Raw genomic sequence first — 17500 nt, forward strand, 5'->3', positions numbered from 1 at the left:
GATGACATCTGCAGGTACACACACACACACACAACAAGATGACACCTGCAGGTACACACACACACACACACACACACACAACAAGATGACATCTGCAGGTACACACACACACACACACATAACAAGATGACACCTGCAGGTACACACACACACACACACACACACACAACAAGATGACATCTGCAGGTACACACACACACACACAACAAGATGACACCTGCAGGTACACACACACACACACACACACACACAACAAGATGACATCTGCAGGTACACACACACACACACACACACACACATAACAAGATGACACCTGCAGGTACACACACACACACACATAACAAGATGACATCTGCAGGTACACACACACACACACACATAACAAGATGACACCTGCAGGTACACACACACACACACATAACAAGATGACACCTGCAGGTACACACACACACACACACACACATAACAAGATGACACCTGCAGGTACACACACACACACACACACACATAACAAGATGACACCTGCAGGTACACACACACACACACACACACACACATAACAAGATGACACCTGCAGGTACACACACACACACACATAACAAGATGACACCTGCAGGTACACACACACACACACACACACACACATAACAAGATGACACCTGCAGGTACACACACACACACACAACAAGATGACACCTGCAGGTACACACACACACACACACACACATAACAAGATGACACCTGCAGGTACACACACACACACACACACACATAACAAGATGACACCTGCAGGTACACACACACACACACACACACACACATAACAAGATGACATCTGCAGGTACACACACACACACACATAACAAGATGACACCTGCAGGTACACACACACACACACACACACACATAACAAGATGACACCTGCAGGTACACACACACACACACACACACACACACACATAACAAGATGACACCTGCAGGTACACACACACACACACACACCAACTGAATGTTGATTGTGTACAGGAGTGTGAGTGCTCTGCGGACTCGGGTGGAGGATCAGAGCTTCTTCCTCACACCGAGAGATTACATCATCATCCTCTTCCTCATCGGTCTGCAGCTCTGTCTCAACCTGGTCCTGAAATAGAGAGATGGACAGAGAGATTCTCTTCATCCTCACACTGTCCCTCTCCAATCTGTCCATCAGCTCTACATTCCATTTCCTCTCTCGATGTCATGAACAGAGCCACATTTCAGAGCAGAGTGCTGATTGGCTGCTTCAGAGTCAGGTGAAGTGAATGAGCTCCACCTTCCCTGAGCTCCGCCTTCCCTGAGCTCCGCCTTCCCTGGGCTCCGCCTTCTCTGAGCTCCACCTCTGCACACTTTTTATTCTGTTTTTTATTTTGTCTATGTGTTCTGTGTCTATTTTATATTTATTTCTTTCCTTTGTTCACATTGTGTGTGTTTTAATGTTTTTAAAAGGTCAGCGTGTTGTTTTTACCCATTGACCGAAACAGAAGATGTATTTTTTACAGTTAAGATAAATAATGTGATAAATATTGAACATTTCAGTGAGGACTTTACATTTCGTCCGGTTTAAAGTTTACCCTGAACAGCAGCTGTGTTAGCGTTTTAGCGTCAGGATTAGCAGGAGTGTGTAGGGTTCAGTATCAGCCCTGCTATCCTGCTGTAGCAGAACTTCCTGTTGTAGCTCCGCCTCTTATTTTTTAGGTTAGATCTACACATTTAAGGCCAAATAGCCAAATGACTGAATCTGTGTGTGTGTGTGTGTGTGTGTGTGTGTCTGTGTGTGTGTGTGTGTGTGTGTGTGTCTGTGTGTGTGTCTGCTAGACACATGAATGTGTTCACATCAGTTAACTCCAGTTAATGTGCCTTGAAGGGCTGGGTTTCCTCAGAGGGTGTGGTTTCAGAAGGGGCAGTGTACAACTGTTTATTTCCTTTTCCCTGTTCATGTGTGTGTGTTTGTGTGTGTGTGTGTTCCTGCAGTTCATATCAATGTTGATCTGAATGACTGAAGATAACTTCCTGTATGTTAAATACCTGTAACACACCTCAATAAATAATAACAAACCCTCTTCCTGCCTATGTGTGTGTGTGTGTGTGTGGGGGGGGGGGTCTAGAGGGGCATTTCTGTGTTTCTGAACAATTTTGAGTTATGAGATTTAATATTCAGCTCTGTTTCTGCTTCACCAGTTAGACTGCAACCACTTAAGAGTGTATGTGTGTGTGTTCATGTGTGTGTTCATTAAAGAGTGTGTGTGTGTGTTCATTAAAGAGTGTGGGTGTGTTCATGCGTAAAAATTTTATGTATTGTTATATGTTGTATGTAGATATATAAATAAAACACACCAACTCAGTTATTAGGGTGATGGTATCCCGAGTCCGTGTCCTACTGACCCACTGTTGTATGTATTCAATGTATTCATGATAGAGACTTTAAACCACATTTGTACATTGCTCTGGGTTACAGCGTCTGCAGTGTGTGTGTGTGTGTGTGTGTGTGTGTGTGTGTGTGTGTGTTCACGAGTGTGTTCATGAGTGCAGTATGTGAGATTCATTATAACTGCAGTAATGCATTCTGGGTAATAATCTGTGTTAGTGAAGCCTGCAGTGCTTTGCTCAGTCTTTTGTTACATGTAACACTAAATATTTAGGTCTGTATGTGGTGTGTGTTTGGAGAATCACAGGTACAGATGGTGTGCGTGCACACACACACTGTGTAGAGAAATGTGAGGGAGTGATTAGTGAACAATTGCAAAATCAGCATTACTTTTCTTCTCCACACACAGAAACCTGCTGCAGTCACACTCTCATTCAGCCCAAGGATTAACACTGCATTACTCTCTCATACACACACACACACACACACACACACACACCACTGATCTATTTGTACTGACCTGTCTGTGTGTTGTTTAGGGTGGATAATATATTCTGATGCTCAGTGTGCTCCTCTGTTCAACAAAATACATCACACTGTGTGTGTGTGTGTGTGTGTGTGTGTGTGTGTAATGCAGGGTGCATGAATTATTTAATAGTTGTCAATATCTGCAAGTCATCTCCACTTACTGTCAGCACAAAGATCACACACATCAGCATCTCACACACACCAGTAACAAACTGCTGATTAAACTGTGTGTATGCTCAAGTGTTTTTCTGATTAAACATGAACAGATTTAAATTTGAAGGTATTATAATGAAATGTGAGTGTGATTTATTTATAACGGATGTTCCATCACCACTTCCCTGTGTCTCCATCATGGATGTAGCACTTCCTGTTTGGGTCAGATCATGTCTTCTGATTGGTTGGAGATGGTGAGACACATCACACTTACAGTGTACACTAACTGCCTGTGGTGCAAACTAAATCATCAAATGGTTTAAAGGTGTGTGTGTGTGTGTGTGTGTGTGTGTGTGTGTGTGTGTGTGTGTGTGTGTGTGTGTTTCCTGAAGGCAGAGAGGACACTAAATGAGATTTATTAGAGAATATTTATATCATTCAAACTGATTATTCTGATACTTCACAGATATTAAATAAACTGAGTTTTTGTTGTTTGTAGGTTTATTTCTATAACAGTGTGTTTAATCTTTTAAACACTATATTATATATATATATATATAATGTTTATTTAGTTGTTGAGGTGCACAAACTTTTGCGCACTCCCCACATGATAACTCCTCCCACTGGTGAGATGGGGGGGGTGTAGACTAATCCTGGTCCCCGCTGGCCCCGCCCCACCACTTCACGTTGTCCTGGTGACAGTGGCGTTACGTGATGACGCGGTACGTATATGAACGCATGCGGCGCGGGTCTCGGGCCTCTTAATTTCCCGCCGCCGTCAGTGTGCGTCGATGCGCATGTGCAGAAGCTCCCGCCGGACACAGCGCACACACACGGTGAGATACTCCGCCGCTTTGGTTCACTCTCTATTCACTTTATTTAGAGAAAAAACACAGATTTTAATGAGAGTTAGTGCGGTGAAGTCTGTTCTGGTGATATGAGGTGGGATGAGTGATTGTAGAGGGAGAGACAGTGGGGTTTGTCCTCACACAGACGCGCCATGATGGAGAGAGAGACACTAAGGGCTGAGTAAAAATGGCTGGTGTTTCTTCACGAGTCACTTTTATTACCTCAGCCTTCATCTTTAATCTTATTAATATACATAATCCAATTAAATCTCTTAATACAACACCTAAGCTTTATATTCACGCATATAAACATCCTTACGTCAATATTAATATCGAATATATAAATTATATAGAGACCCGTGTGGTAGTGTATATCTGAGGTAAAGTGTGAGGAGACTTCTCCTGTTAGCCTGTTTAACATTAGCATTTAGCTAAACTAAGTTAATGTTAACCTGCTAACTCGGTGTAAAGTAAGCTAGCTTGTGCACAGTGTTGGCCTCGGGCTGGATTAGTTTATGATGCTGTGTGCGCATGCGCGGGCTGTAATTTGACTAGCTTAGCAATGTGGACATCTTTGATGATTAAATTAATAATGTAATTAATCGTTCAGTTACTGTTTATTCAGGTGAATGTGTCTGTGTCTTCTCGGTGTGTGTTCCTCGGTTTGTCCACTCCCGGTGTATAACAGGAGTGCGTTAGCCTCTAGCTAACGGTGTTGTAGCCGGGCTGTATGATGGAGCGACACGTGGTGGAGGTGCTAGCCGGGGTCCGCGCTCTGAGAGGCGGCTACAGGTTCCCGCTCAGCACGGGGGTTTTATTAGACTTATGACCTTTATCACATCATTGTACAGATGTAGATGTTTCTGCATGTGCTGACCGTGTGCTGTAGTGTTGAGTTGGTCAGATCTGCACATGTGGAGGTATCGTGAGAGTATTTTTATTGACCCTTTTTACGTCAGAGAGGTAGTGTGGTCAGTCTGTAGCTGGACTGAAACAGGGTGTAGGGTTATAATAGTGTGCTGCAGTCGTGCCCTGGTTGTGTCCAGCCCTGACCATGGTCATGTGACGATAATGAGCCTGGAAGTAATGGTTTATATGAATAACATGATGATTTTGTTTTAGGTTCGAGCAAACTGACCCATCATGGCCGACCTGGACAAGTGAGTACTGCCCCCTAACACATTGCTGTCCATTAACCTGTCTGTCCTGGACGTTGTTCCAGTAATAGTTCCCATCAGTCATTATACCTGTCCTTATACTGTGTAGTGCTAATAATATGGGACACAGCCACACCTGGGCTGTATTTCCTGTACCCATCCCAGGTGAAGGTGCAGGTTTGGGGTCTATAGCTTGAGGAATTCAGGACACAGGTGTATTTCACTGTCTATTATCATTGTGTGTGTATATGTACAGTAAGGAGCAGACTGAGCTGGATCAGGCTGACATGGAGGACGTAGAGGAAGTGGAAGAGGAGGAGACTGGAGAGGACAGCAAAGGTACACGCCCCTCTCTGCTGTCTCACTGATGCTTATCGCACACTTTCAGTCATAGGTGTGTTATTTGATCACCCTGTGACCCCAGTAACCTGTGTGTTAAAATATGCTGAATACTGTCGGACTGTGTGCTGGTCATCATTTATCTGCTGTATTCTGATACTTTATCACACTTCAGCATGTTCACTCCACTCTCCCTCCCTTACAGAATTAGGCTGCTTAAGGGGGGGAGGGTGGGGGGGGGGTATAGTGCACATCTGTATGGAGTTAGTATGAGAGAGAACGGGTGCAAACGTTCCTGCTTTTGATTGAAGTAAAGTCCTCACTGGCTCAAAAAATATTTAAAATTATAAATCTGTGATTGGTTAGGCCTAGATCAAGATCTGTGTGAGATTTATTAGGTCTAGCTCAAGATGGAGGATGGTGATTGTATGTGTTTGGTCTGCTCTAGCTCGACAGCTGACGGTACAGATGATGCAGAACCCCCAGATTCTGGCCGCTCTACAGGAGAGGCTAGACGGACTCGTGGGTTCTCCGTCAGGATACATGGAAAGGTACACTTACACTCTGCAGACTGTTGATAAACAGTACAGTAACTGTTCTCACTGCTGTGCAGTGTATGATTGTGTGTGTCCATCCTGCAGTCTGCCGCGGGTGGTGAAGCGGAGAGTGAATGCTTTGAAGAACCTGCAGGTGAAATGTGCTCATATTGAGGCCAAGTTCTATGAGGAAGTTCATGAGCTGGAGAGGAAGTACGCTGCACTTTACCAGCCTCTCTATGACAAGGTCAGCACATTCACACAGCTCTACCACTTTAACATGCTTTCCCATAGCTCTTTACGTCCAAGATGAAAATACATGTACACCAAAACCAGGGAACAGATTAAAACTAGAGAGGATGACTAGAGAACAAGGGCAGATAGAGAGCTGGTGTAAACGATAAACACGGAGGATAGGGTTAGTGTGTGATGGAGGTGTCAGAGATGCAGCCCTGAAGGATCCTCAGTGCTTTGTGTTCATGGTGTGTTAACATTTGTGTGTTTTCAGCGCAGTGACATCATCAAGGCAGCGTATGAACCCACAGAGGAGGAGTGTGAATGGAAACAGCCTGAGGAGGAGGATACACTCTCGGTATGTCATGACCTTAACCTCACACACTCTGAAACTGTGTGTATAATTTGTGTAGTTTCTGGTTGGTTTTAGGTTTGTGTTCAACCCAACAGACCAGAAAGCACAGACACTTACAGAGCTGAAACCTTTCATGAAGAGCTAACAATCTTCTGATCAGTAGTCCAGTGTCCTGATCACTAAAGATACCAGATCACAATTTGTCATTATTGTAGATGGTCATAAATAAAAAGCCCTTTACAACTGATCTCTCTCTCTGTGTCTCTCTCTCTCCCTCTGTGTCTGTCTGTGTGTGTCTCTCTCTCTCTGTGTCTGTCTCTCTGTGTGTGTTGCAGAGTGAACTGAAGGAAAAGGCGAAGGTAGAAGAGGAGAAGAAGGATGAAGAGAAGGAAGACCCTAAAGGAATTCCTGAGTTCTGGCTGACTGTGTTTAAGAACGTGGATCTGCTCAGTGAGATGTTACAGGTACACACTTCACCAGACTTCTCTCGGTCAGTGCTGCTGGGAAACTGGGCTCTAAACTGACCTCTGTGTTACAGGAGCATGATGAGCCCATCCTCAAACACTTACAGGACATCAAGGTCAAGTTCTCCGATGCCGGCCAGCCCATGGTACACAATCTCATCCACACACACTCCAGCTACTTACCTGGAACTTTCCAGTATTTTCCATGACCTTAGTTCTCTAATCTTCAGACAGGATCTGTAGGAAATGTCATGAGAGACGTCTGTAATGTCATCACAGAGAGAAGGCACTTTTGAAATTGGGGCATGGTTGTCATGGTAACTGGGAAAGGTTTATTTTTAGTTCATGTCCTTGAGTTGGTTTGTGCCGCTGTCATTGGGCTGTGTCCCAAATTACCTTGATTACTGTTGTCCCTTACTGGTCATTATGTTTCTGTTCATCGTATTTGTTCCAAACCTCACACTGCTGTACTGTAGAGTCTGGACACTACTTTAGCCCTAAATACAGCCTGTAGAAAGACTGGACATAACCCTGTGTGTGTGTGTGTGTCTAGAGTTTCACGTTAGAGTTCCACTTTGAGCAGAACGACTTCTTCTCAAACACGGTTCTCACCAAGACCTACAAGATGAGATCAGAACCAGACGAGTCGGACCCTTTCTCCTTTGATGGGCCTGAGATCATGGGCTGCACTGGGTAGGACATCTGTCTCACTGTACCGGTCTCACTTGTCATGCTGTACCTGTCTCACTCTACACACTATAACTGTCTCATGCTACACCCCTCACCCTGTACCATATACAGTATGTCTACTTGTATACTTATCCCTGAGAATGAACCCGTGTGTGTATAGGTGCACGATTGATTGGACCAAGGGGAAAAATGTTACACTGAAGACCATAAAGAAGAAGCAGAAGCATAAGGGCAGAGGGACAGTGAGGACGGTCACTAAGACTGTCCCTAATGACTCCTTCTTCAACTTCTTCTCCCCTCCAGAAGGTACACACACGCTACCTGCTGTCTGACTGCAGAACAGAGCAACATCCCAGCTCATGGTCAATCTAACCTGTCTCTGACGCTGAGCAGATAAAGCCATGATGGTCTCTGTTTGGAATGCTGTCTCTTACACAAGTGTCTGTTAGACCACAGAGCTCATGCATGTCTAGTTTATTATATTTTATAAATTGCTTGTCTGCTTCTCCAATCTTAATCCTGTTTCTGACCTCAGCATTACACTTTTCCTGTGCTAGTGACCATATGTTGACCATATTTAACACCAATTAAATGCTAGTGATTTAAACTACAGCTGACCATCATCCACTTCTGGTTAATAAAATAACAGGAAATCTTGATTGAGAATACTGAACTGTACATGGTGTGTGCTGTAATGGCTGGAGTTTATGGCTCTGTGTGAAAAATATTCTGTTGTGTTTTTCAGTACCAGAGACTGGTGAACTGGTGAGTCTGTCTCTCTCTCACACACACACACACACACACACACACACACACACACACAACTTCCTTAACAAGCTAAAGAAAAGCATTTTGCTTTAAAGTGACCTGAAAGCTTCTTCTAACGCTGCTGTTGGTGTGTGGGTCAGGATGAAGACTCTGAGGCCATCTTGGCGGCGGACTTTGAGATCGGTCACTTTATCCGTGAGCACATTGTACCCCGTGCCGTGCTTTACTTCACTGGAGAGGCCATCGAGGATGACGATGATGATGTGAGTGAAGGAGTGCACACTGTGTGTTGTAATGAGAGACAGCCACTCGCTGTGTTCTCGCTTTCACCTCGTCACTAGCTGTCTTTCAGATCCTGCTTCACTAGGGTCTTTAAAATGACCTTATGCATACTGACCAGTAGGAAAGTGTTGAAGTGTAAAGTGGAGAAGAGCCGCTGGTGGTGTTGCATGTTTGTGTTTATTATAGCTGTTTATTCATCATTTGTTTTTTGTTTTCTTCAGTACGATGAGGAAGGAGAAGAGGCTGATGATGAAGTGAGTGTGTGTTTTGTATTATCAGTGCTGTACAGGTGATGAACATGCTCTAACGCGTGTGTGTGTGTTTAGGAGGGAGAGGAGGAGGCAGATGAGGAGAACGATCCAGATTATGACCCCAAGGTACAAACTTGATTCTTAATGTTCTAATTTCAGCATATTGTGTATAGAACACACACACACCCCAGTCTGCTCTGTTTATATACTCATCTTTAATATGAAGTATTTGTGTACAAGGCAACTCTTTAAATTTCCATCATCTCCTGAAGAATGGCATTATGGGTAGTGACGCTTAGTCTGCTCACACTTTATCATTTTCTTGATTTCTCACTCCTTCCTGTTTATTTTAGGTTGTTTACTCTTGTTTTATTTATTTAAATATTCCTTCATTGTTGCTTGATTGCTGCATGTCTCTCATGTCCTCCATTCCTCACTCTCTCCAGTTAACTCCAGCACTGCTGCTCCTTTACTCTCTCTCCCATCTTCAGAGTTTAGTTCTGGTTAAATAATCAGCATTTTCTCTTGACTCCTCTGTAATCCTGGCGCTGTGTGTGTGTTTCTCTCCTCACTCAGGTTTAAATGGTGTGTTTGTATAGCATAACACAAGCCCCGGTAGGTAACAGGTGTGACTCTGTAGTTTTAAAGCCCCTCCCCCCTCGTTCCACCTGCGTCACTTCACTAACATTGTGTGTGTGTTCCTCTGTAACAGTGGGTTTGTATCTGCTTCTCTGTATCTTCTGTTATGCAGTTAAGACCCGCCCCTTTGAGGGGATTGGACATGAACCCGCCCCCTTACGTGTCAGTTTGGTGTTTTGGTCATTTTGTTGTCATCAGTCCATCTGTGTGGTCATCACAGCGTGTCTGTGATCCTCTTTGTACAGGATCAGTGTTCTGGAGCTGCATGGTGCTCAGCTCAGAGTTCTGTGTAAATCAAAGGGTTTTTAATTCCAGAGCTGTAGAGTGTTTGAGTTTGGACTTGGTCAGATTGGACGCTGTCGGATCTTCAGCTCTAGAATCTACAGTGACCTCTAGAGTCTAGATCTTTCTCCTAAGGGGTTCTAGAGCCACAGACGGCTAGCGCTGATGAAGCTGAATACGCTTTAACCTGCTGCACTCTGTCACAGAGCGAGAATACAGTCGTGTAATTGGACAGTTTCTTCCACATCACTAGATCTGCAGGACGTCTGGCGGTCAGTCCTGAGTCCGTGTGTTGGGAATATCCTGACCACACACATTCCTCATGCAGCATGATTTTAAGCATTCATGAAGTGTACTTACATCTCTTGTTTTTCTTTTCTTTTGTTCCTTTTCATTTTTTTTTCCTGACCATTGTCCATTTTGGTTTTTCCCCCTCTGTGTCTGCTTCTCCATCTTTTCCTCCTTTGTTGTGTGATTTTTTTTTTTTTTGTTTTGTTTTTGTTTTTGTTTATGGTTGTGTACTAATACAGCCATGTGTAATCTGTCACTGACCCTGTGTGTTTTACAGAAGGACGCGAACCCCCCGGCAGAGTGTAAACAGCAGTGATGAGCACACACACACACACACACACACACACACACACACTCTGTGATGGTGTAAATCCCCTCCTCTGGTCCTGCAGCCTTATGTTTTGTATTTCTTTATTGGTAGATTAATCATGATTACACACACACACACACACTCACACTCTCTCGTGTACAGCAGCTGTGGCTCACTTGCCTGCACCCCCCCCCCCCCACCCGGACACACACACCCCTCTACATGCTGGAACATTCCAGAAACGTGACTCAACACCAGCTAGGGCTGTCTGCTCTACGATTGGCTGATTCCTGACCTGTCTCAGGAAGTCATTGGCTGGAAGTCGGTCAGGATTTAGTTTAGGGTTCTCGTCCCAGCTCATTTGATTGGCTGAAACTGACTCCGCCCACCTGGGACATTTTCAGCCTGGTATTGGCCCCTGTGTTGGCACCATGTGACCCGGGCGTTCTGTAATTCCGGTGCAGATGACCGCCCCATGCATGTCTTTATTTTTATATTGATTTCTTTTTTTCTTTTAAATAAAATATCGCAGCACTTTGGGGTAGTTGGTTGTTCTAATTTTTTTTTTTTCTGATCTGTGATTGGCCGAGTTGTGACTCTTAGTCTAAACCTGTGACTCTCTTGCTTTCCGCTTAGTTAAATCCTGACTTCCTGCCTCTTCCTGATAGGACAGGTGTAGGGTAAGCTCTGCCCACATGGTTGCCTTATTGTCTGTAGTAGCAGTTCTTCCAGTGAGTGATGTGATGGACTCTGCTGCCCGTTACTCAACAGGGTTTGTGGGTGTGGTTTTTTTTTTTTTTTTTATTATTATTTTTATTTGTGGTAGCACTTTAATGGTCAGGTTAGAAAGCGTAGCTCTGCTTCGAGTCCTCACTCGCTGTTAGTTTACGGAATTAGCTGGTCATAGTTCTGACCGATTAGCTGGACGGTGACCTCTGTTCCTTCAGTCTAGTGTGGAATTGGCTTTGCCCACACGCTGGCCCAAACCTTTCACTGACCTCATGCTGCGGGTTCAAAGGTGAACGGTTCGAGACTGCACCCCATCCACTCGGTCCTGAAGTAGCGCAGCACTTAATAGCTCCGTTTTTTTATTGTAGCACTTCAGCAGCGGAGTTCATGTCTGTGTCCCGTGTAGATACAGACGGAGCTCCACTCTCCACCCTGAACTTGCCCCACCCACAAACAGCCTGATTCCACCCACACCACACCACCTTGGACCAATAAGAACAGTTTAGCATGCTGACTCTGGTGTGTGTGAGACAGAGTGAGATGCAGCTGTTGAGTCATCCATGTTACAGATGTTCTAATGTACCCAGATGTGTACTCCTCCAATAAACCGGTTCTCCCTGCACCAGATCCTGTCTCCATCCTCTTTCTTTCACATTATCTCTATCTTTTGGGGGGGCGCTAATGAGTTAATGAGTAAAGCTGTTATAAACACCAGTGATGAGAAGTAGTTTCAGAGGAGTGTATCTCTGGGGAAGACAATTAAATGCAGTTATAAATCCTCCTGGTTAGTGTGGTGTTGGAGGGTAGTAACAGGCCTGAGCACGAGCTGCTGGACACTGCTGTGAGCTGACCACAGGCCAACTAAAAGGTGACAAACAGGACAAAGGTTTATAACCTATAAGATCTGAGATTAAATATTCATTAAAACGCTTCTCCATCCTCTCTCTACCTGTCTAAATAAAGAAAAGCCACGCCCACTTTATCGTTTCACTAAATGTCCGTTACTATGGTAACAGAAGGAACTCGGTGAGTGTAGATGTGAAGACAGAAGCGCTTTGATTTACTTTACCGATGAAACGCTGAGGGAGGAAAAGGAAAAGCTGCTGTTAATGTTTTGCTGCATTTCTGCGCCTTTAGCCGCACGGCACCCGGGGGCGCACGCGCGCAGGATTAAGCCCACTCTCGCGCACGCACACACACACACGGACGCGCGCGGATCAGGGATGTCTGTGGGCTGCTGGTGAGAGACACACCGACACTGCTGTCTTTCATTCACTGAGCGCGCACGTGTGTGAGTGTGTCGCGTTTATCTGCGCGCACAGCTCGGTGGTCGCGTGCCGGCGGTGTTCTGCATCCTCGCGCTCCCGGTGATGCAGCAGCAGCAGGGTCTGCGCGTGCTGAAGGAGGGCGTGCTGGAGAAGCGTAGTGACGGACTACTACAGATGTGGAAGCGGAAACACTGCACGCTCACGGAGGAAGCCGTGCTGCTCCACGCGCCCAAGCACGCGCACGCACACGCGCACCCGGCAGCCAAGGGGAAAGAGCTCCATTTCTCGCGAGTGAAGACCGTGGACTGCGTGGAGCGGAAGGGCAAACACGGCTACTTCACCGTGGTGATGGCGGACGGGAAGGAGATCGACTTCCGGTGCCGGGCGGAGGAAGGATGGAGCGCGGAGATCACGCTGCAGATGGTGCAATATAAAAACCGTCAAGCTGTGCTCGCGGTGCGCTCCACGCGCCACAAACAACAGCGGCTCGTCATTAACAAACCGGAAACAGAGGTCACGGTACCGACTGGGGAGAGCCGCGCGCACAGCGGTGAGACACGCACGCGCGCGCGCACACACAAAAGATTTATAATGACACACATAACTGCCACAAGCTTCGCGCACGCGCTCTGATTATTCCTGAGTTTAACTGAATCAATTAACACTAATTAATTAACATTCTAATGATTTAATGACATTCTCCAGGGAACAGGTGTGTGCGCGTGCGCACCCCACTACAACCCTAACACAATCCATCCTATAACACCTGAACACACACATCACACCAATACACTACACAATAACACACTACACACCCACACACTACACAATAACACACTACACACCCACACACTACACACTAACACACTACACACTAACACAATACACACTAACACACTAACACCACAATACACACTAACACACTACACACTAACACACTACACACTAACAACACAATATACACTAACACACTACACACTAACACACTACACACTAACACAATACACACTAACACACTACACACTAACACAACACACACTAACACACTACACACCCACACACTACACAATAACACACTACACACCCACACACTACACAATAACACACTACACACCCACACACTACACAATAACACACTACACAATAACACACTACACACCCACACACTACACAATAACACACTACACAATAACACACTACACACCCACACACTACACAATAACACACTACACAATAACACACTACACACCCACACACTACACAATAACACACTACACACCCACACACTACACAATAACACACTACACACCCACACACTACACAATAACACATTACACAATAACACACTACACACCCACACACTACACAATAACACACTACACACCCACACACTACACAATAACACACTACACACCCACACACTACACAATAACACACTACACACCCACACACTACACAATAACACACTACACAATAACACACTACACAATAACACACTACACAATAACACACTACACACCCACACACTACACAATAACACACTACACACCCACACACCCACACACTACACAATAACACACTACACAATAACACACTACACAATAACACACTACACACCCACACACTACACAATAACACACTACACAATAACACACTACACACCCACACACTACACAATAACACACTACACACCCACACACTACACAATAACACACTACACACCCACACACTACACAATAACACACTACACACCCACACACTACACAATAACACATTACACAATAACACACTACACACCCACACACTACACAATAACACACTACACACCCACACACTACACAATAACACATTACACAATAACACACTACACACCCACACACTACACAATAACACACTACACACCCACACACTACACAATAACACATTACACAATAACACACTACACACCCACACACTACACAATAACACACTACACACCCACACACTACACAATAACACACTACACACCCACACACTACACAATAACACATTACACAATAACACACTACACACCCACACACTACACAATAACACACTACACAATAACACACTACACACCCACACACCCACACACTACACAATAACACACTACACAGTAACACACTACACACCCACACACTACACAATAACACACTACACAAACACACTACACACCCACTACACAATAACACACTACACAATAACACACTACACACCCACACACTACACAATAACACACTACACAAACACACTACACACCCACTACACAATAACACACTACACAATAACACACTACACACCCCCACACTACACAAACACACACTACACAACAATATGCTACAGAACCACACACTAGGTCAGCATGGTCTGGTCTCATTACCATGATGCAGATCTCAGAGTGCCGGTCAGTCTGGCTCAGTTATCCAGTAGAACTTCACTGTGAGGGTCAGACTCACTCCAGCTGTGTGTCCAGGTAAATGATGGACACACACACACTACTCTCTGTGAGAAAGCAGAACTTATTGGACCAGGCCACTTTTCATCTCTCCGTGGTCAGATGTTCTCGTCCCTTTTCTAGTGGACCGGGTTCCATGTGGTCACTCAGCTGCACTGCCCCATAACACACTGTGTGACTGAACATTTCTCCACTAGTGTCCAGTAATATCTTCTGGTGGGAGGCCTGTCCTACTCTCGACCATTATGAGCAAAACCTCCGTCTTTATCACAGTCACTCAGGACTTTATGACTGCCCAGTTTTCTCCACAACACACTGACCATGAGAACCGACTGTCCGCTTACCATCTAATGTCCCAGACTGTGACAGGTGCTGTGTGTGTGTGTGTGTGTGTGTGTTTACAGGTTAAACAGATCCATCAACTTCTCACACAGCCTGCCAAACGGATAGACGGAGATGACACACACACACACAGATACACTCCGAGTGTGGAACACCGACCTCCTGCCTTCATCTGTCTGTGTGTGTGTGTGTGTGTGTGTGTGTGTGTGTGTGTGTAAATCAGCAACTTCCTCTTCATTCATCAGGCCAAAGACACCTTGTCCATCCACCCAACTACTGTGTCATCACACTGATGATGAGGATGGGGGGGGGTATCTCAGTGGTAAAGGTGTTGGACTGCTGATGGGAAGGTTGTGAGTGCTGGGCCCCTGAGTGAGGCCCCTAACCCTCAGTTGTTCAGTTGTATAAAGTTGTAAGCTGCTCTGTATGAGGAGGTCTGATAAATGTCTGAAATGTGAATGATGATGGAGATGATGATGATGTCATCACTGATTTATACCAACCCCCTTTTGTCTGTTTCATATGCAGTTGTTAAAGCTGTTTTCATAAATAAACACTTCATTTCAAGCACACACTGCTCACTTACTCTTTATTAACACACACACACACACACACACCAGGGGTCTTGTAACAAAGACAGAGGGACAGACAGACAGAGACGGAAAGACAGGAAGAAAGACAGAGTAGAGAGACGGATTCTGCAGGAATAGAGCAAGCACACACACAAACACACACACACACACACACACACACACTGATGGTGCTCTCTCAAATCCAGCTTTGTCATCTGTCTCCCTGTTTCCATGGAAACACTGGCTGTGGACCCTGTGAGATACAGAGAGGAAGTAAATGGCATGGTGAGAAGAGGAAAAGGGAATCTTATGTGGGGGAGGAGGTGCTGGGGGTGGGGAGTACCTCCAGAGAGGGCGTGGCATGATACACAGGGAAAGAGGGGTGTGGTCAGATACACTGTGACAGAGGGGCATGGCCTGATACACTGTGATGGAGGGGTGTGGCCTGATACACTGTGATGGAGGGGTGTGGCCTGATACACTGTGACAGAGGGGCATGGCCTGATACACTGTGATGGAGGGGTGTGGCCTGATACACTGTGACAGAGGGGCGTGGCCTGATACACTGTGACAGAGAGGCGTGGCCTGATACACTGTGAAGGAGGGGTGTGGCCTGATACACTGTGATGGAGAGGTGTGGCCTGATACACTGTGACAGAGGGGCATGGCCTGATACACTGTGAAGGAGGGGTGTGGCCTGATACACTGTGAAGGAGGGGTGTGGCCTGATACACAGTGACAGAGGAGTGTGGCCTGATACACTGTGATGGAGGGGTGTGGTCGGATACACTGTGACAGAGGGGCATGGCCTGATACACTGTGATGGTGGGGTGTGGCCTGATACACTGTGACAGAGGGGCATGGCCTGATACACTGTGATGGAGGGGTGTGGCCTGATACACTGTGACAGAGGGGCATGGCCTGATACACTGTGACTGAGGGGCATGGCCTGATACACTGTGACAGAGAGGCGTGGCCTGATACACTGTGAAGGAGGGGTGTGGCCTGATACACTGTGATGGAGAGGTGTGGCCTGATACACTGTGATGGAGGGGTGTCGCCTGATACACTGTGATGGAGGGGTGTCACCTGATACACTGTGATGGAGGGGTGTGGCCTGATACACTGTGACAGAGGGACATGGCCTGATACACTGTGATGGAGGAGTGTGGCCTGATACACTGTGATGGAGGGGTGTGGCCTGATACACAGTGACAGAGGGGCATGGCCTGATACACTGTGATGGAGGGGTGTGGCCTGATACACTGTGACAGAGGGGCATGGCCTGATACACTGTGACAGAGAGGCGTGGCCTGATACACTGTGACAGAGAGGCGTGGCCTGATACACTGTGAAGGAGGGGTGTGGCCTGATACACTGTGATGGAGAGGTGTGGCCTGATACACTGTGATGGAGGGGTGTCGCCTGATACACTGTGATGGAGGGGTGTCACCTGATACACTGTGATGGAGGGGTGTAGCCTGATACACTGTGATGGAGGGGTGTAGCCTGATACACTGTGATGGAGGGGTGTGGCCTGATACACAGTGACAGAGGGGCATGGCCTGATACACTGTGATGGAGGAGT

At 45.9% G+C, this 17500-nt stretch overlaps 3 protein-coding genes across 9 annotated transcripts in view; all 3 read left to right on the plus strand.

Annotated features, from left to right (window-relative positions):
- Window positions 1–2096, plus strand: part of osbpl8 (oxysterol binding protein-like 8) — an 80188-nt gene extending 78092 nt beyond the window's left edge. For all 6 annotated transcript variants that reach the window (XM_058417176.1, XM_058417178.1, XM_058417175.1 and 3 more), the window contains one exon: window positions 1027–2096. In XM_058417176.1, coding sequence (XP_058273159.1) covers window positions 1027–1147 — 121 coding nt within the window. In that variant the 3' untranslated portion in view covers window positions 1148–2096. The remainder of the gene's footprint in view (window positions 1–1026) is intronic.
- Window positions 2097–3798: 1702 nt separating this feature from the next.
- Window positions 3799–11884, plus strand: nap1l1 (nucleosome assembly protein 1-like 1). 2 transcript variants are annotated; one of them, XM_058417210.1, is made up of 16 exons: window positions 3799–3918; window positions 5053–5090; window positions 5344–5426; window positions 5875–5977; window positions 6068–6209; window positions 6471–6554; window positions 6887–7015; window positions 7090–7161; window positions 7569–7708; window positions 7866–8011; window positions 8451–8470; window positions 8614–8736; window positions 8977–9009; window positions 9082–9132; window positions 9583–9621; window positions 10496–11884. In XM_058417210.1, exons 2-15 carry the CDS (start codon window positions 5074–5076, stop codon window positions 9586–9588), a joined length of 1149 nt encoding a protein of 382 aa, XP_058273193.1. In that variant the 5' UTR covers window positions 3799–3918; window positions 5053–5073; the 3' UTR covers window positions 9589–9621; window positions 10496–11884. The 2 variants fall into 2 exon arrangements, with proteins under 2 accessions (XP_058273193.1, XP_058273192.1); XM_058417209.1 differs by lacking the exon at window positions 9583–9621.
- A 399-nt stretch (window positions 11885–12283) lies between these two features.
- On the plus strand, window positions 12284–15910 carry phlda1 (pleckstrin homology-like domain, family A, member 1). Its single transcript, XM_058417216.1, has 2 exons — window positions 12284–13075; window positions 15403–15910. The coding sequence occupies exons 1-2, from the start codon at window positions 12628–12630 to the stop codon at window positions 15405–15407; spliced, it is 453 nt and encodes a 150-aa protein (XP_058273199.1). The 5' UTR covers window positions 12284–12627; the 3' UTR covers window positions 15408–15910.
- Window positions 15911–17500: the final 1590 nt, after the last annotated feature.

Source organism: Hemibagrus wyckioides, linkage group LG19 (genome assembly GCF_019097595.1).
Source record: "Hemibagrus wyckioides isolate EC202008001 linkage group LG19, SWU_Hwy_1.0, whole genome shotgun sequence".
Classification (NCBI taxonomy): Eukaryota; Metazoa; Chordata; class Actinopteri; order Siluriformes; family Bagridae; genus Hemibagrus; species Hemibagrus wyckioides.